The sequence below is a fragment of the Triticum urartu genome, chromosome 3A (genome assembly GCF_056163025.1).
Source record: "Triticum urartu cultivar PI428250 chromosome 3A, HENAU_Tu73, whole genome shotgun sequence".
NCBI classification, from domain to species: Eukaryota; Viridiplantae; Streptophyta; class Magnoliopsida; order Poales; family Poaceae; genus Triticum; species Triticum urartu.
In genome coordinates, this window is record NC_141875.1 from 16,317,462 (window position 1) to 16,319,917 (window position 2,456).

The window sequence follows — 2,456 nt, forward strand, 5'->3', positions numbered from 1 at the left end:
AGTAAAAGCTGTGCTACTCCATTGATAAAAAAAGGTTACTGCCCAACTGTTCCCCTCACGGGTCGGAATCTCTCCTGCAGGCCCTGCCTGTCTCGGCAAATTGCTTGGTTGATTAACCTGACACCACAAAAGGCCAGCTGGTGGAGCACCAAATATTAAAATTGTTGAACGGACTAGACAAGGAGGTGCCGGAACTCCCGGGTGCTATAGCACCTTTTCGTTCCACAAATTAATAACTGCATGCTGAGTTATGGCCATTGGAAGTCCAAACAAAAACACTCTCCAGAGTCGCTATATATCAGTAGTACTCCATGATGAATTAACTCTGACAAATGTGAGAGGAGGAGAAGAAGCGTTGCAAAGATGCAGGATGTCACCATGATGGGGATGGAGGTCTTCAACTGCCTCGCCTGCTATCTACCCCTCAGACCTCCGATATACCAGGTAGGTAATCCAACGCATCACATCCACCATACGTATGTACTATCACCAGATCATGAAGTGAATTTTCGTAGTCTGATTGTTTGTCAATTCATTCTAGTGTTCCGTGGGGCATTTCATCTGCTGCTCTTGCCATGACAAGCTTCCGGCGGAGGAGAGGAAGTGCAGCACCTGCTCCGCCGCCATCTCCCAGCGCTGCTACGGCATGGAGCGCGTCGTGGACGGCATCCTCCTTGCCTGCAAGCACGGGTGCAAGAAGAAGATCGCCTACCACCACAGGGCGGAGCACGAGAGCAATCAGTGCCGCAACCGGCCGTATGTGTGCCCGGTCTCCGGCTGCCGCTTCTCTGGGACCAACGCGCAGCTCCTGGACCATTTCACCGCCCGTCACAAGTGGAAGACGAAAAGGTTCGTATACTCTGTGGCGTTCGATCTCCAGGTCCAGCCAGGCTATCATCTCCTCCGTGGCGGCGACGGCCGCGTCTTTTTGCTCAACATGGCGCCCCCGGAGTCGCTTGGTCATGCAGTCTCCCTCGTCTCCGTCAAGCCGATCGCTCGGGGACACGTGATCCGGTGCTCCTTTGGTTTCTCGCGCTTCTCTGGCCACTACCAGGTTACATGGCTGGAACTCGGGAGCTTGTCCAGGTCTGATGGGATGCTGGCCGAGTGCTTCTTCGTCGTGCCCAAGGTGTCCAATGGAGGTGTGATGCTCAACATCACCATAGATGACGGCAAGCTGTACGAGGAGGACCATGACGACGACAACTACAAGGACTGGGAGGACGAGGAGGTTACATATGATTGATGGGCTGCACGTCTCAGTGCATAGTATCCCCTATATATGGTGACTGCTTTCATGAAGTAGGTTATGCATGCTTGCTCTCGTCCTCGGTTGAATGATTGGTCATCTAAGTTGTTCCAACGTGTTAAGTATTTTCAACTTTTATCTAGGTTGATGCCGCTACTACGTGAATTAATTATATGGGTATCCGAAAAAATGAGCATGCAACATCTTCAATGTGTTTTTACTAACAAATAGTTATGATCCCATATAATTTTTTTGTGCAAATCATTTTTTTGCTTCACTTTAGACTTCACTATTCTTTATGAATGAAATAATCCTTGAACACTATTAGGAATTTCTTTTTCCTTTTAAGTTTTTCTCACGATTCGAACATCCTTAAGAAATTGTATGTGATTGATGCATTGCCCGTCTCCATATCAATGGGGGAATGTGTGCAAGATTTTTGTTGCGGGATGTGTTCAAACTTCAAAGATGGAATGCAATCCGGGGCTTCTAGATAGTGCTCTATGTTGCCTTTGCAATGTTTTCATGAAATAGATTATGTATGCTTTGCTCTCGGACTCTCACTTTCAGTGTACAAATTTTACAAATTATAAATGGATCACTTAACATGGGTTTCAGAAACTCCACAAGTGTTCTTTGCTTTTTCCATCCATGGTGCAAACTTCTCCACCTTCAACAAAAACAAAAAACAGTGATTCTCAAATCGATCAAGCACGCCCCTAACATGATGTTCATACTCCTTCACGGAGAGACACAAACATTAGCAACACATAGCAGTAGTGCTAGGACTAGAGATAGAAACTCTCTTTAAAAAGGACTAGAGACAGAAACTGATTGACAGCTTGGAGCACTAATAGATACTTAGTTCAGATAACTCATAAAGCATAAAGAGAGCATAAACTACTTCATGGAACCATGACCACCATTTCTGAATGTAGGAGAGTAACGACATAAAGTAATTCAGGACATATTGCAACTTAGGTCTTGCACACGTATCTTCCCATAGACATTGATGGGACGATACATCAATCATCCTCCCCCTAGCCAGAATCAGATATGTACTCTTGGATATCTTCATCCTCATCATCCTGGTCGAAGTCATAGTCGTACTCTAAGTAATCATCCATCTCCTTCTCCTCATCCTCCTGCAGCTCATCGTTGTCAGGGTATACCATGCATATCTTGATGATGTTCAGGACATTGCTTT

General features: G+C 46.1%; 1 protein-coding gene across 1 annotated transcript; it reads left to right on the plus strand.

Annotated features, from left to right (window-relative positions):
- Nucleotides 1-363: 363 nt before the first annotated feature.
- On the plus strand, nucleotides 364-1,246 carry LOC147977879 (E3 ubiquitin-protein ligase SINA-like 5). The gene is made up of 2 exons (XM_087545992.1): nucleotides 364-444; nucleotides 542-1,246. The coding sequence occupies exons 1-2, from the start codon at nucleotides 364-366 to the stop codon at nucleotides 1,244-1,246; spliced, it is 786 nt and encodes a 261-aa protein (XP_087402118.1).
- Nucleotides 1,247-2,456: the final 1,210 nt, after the last annotated feature.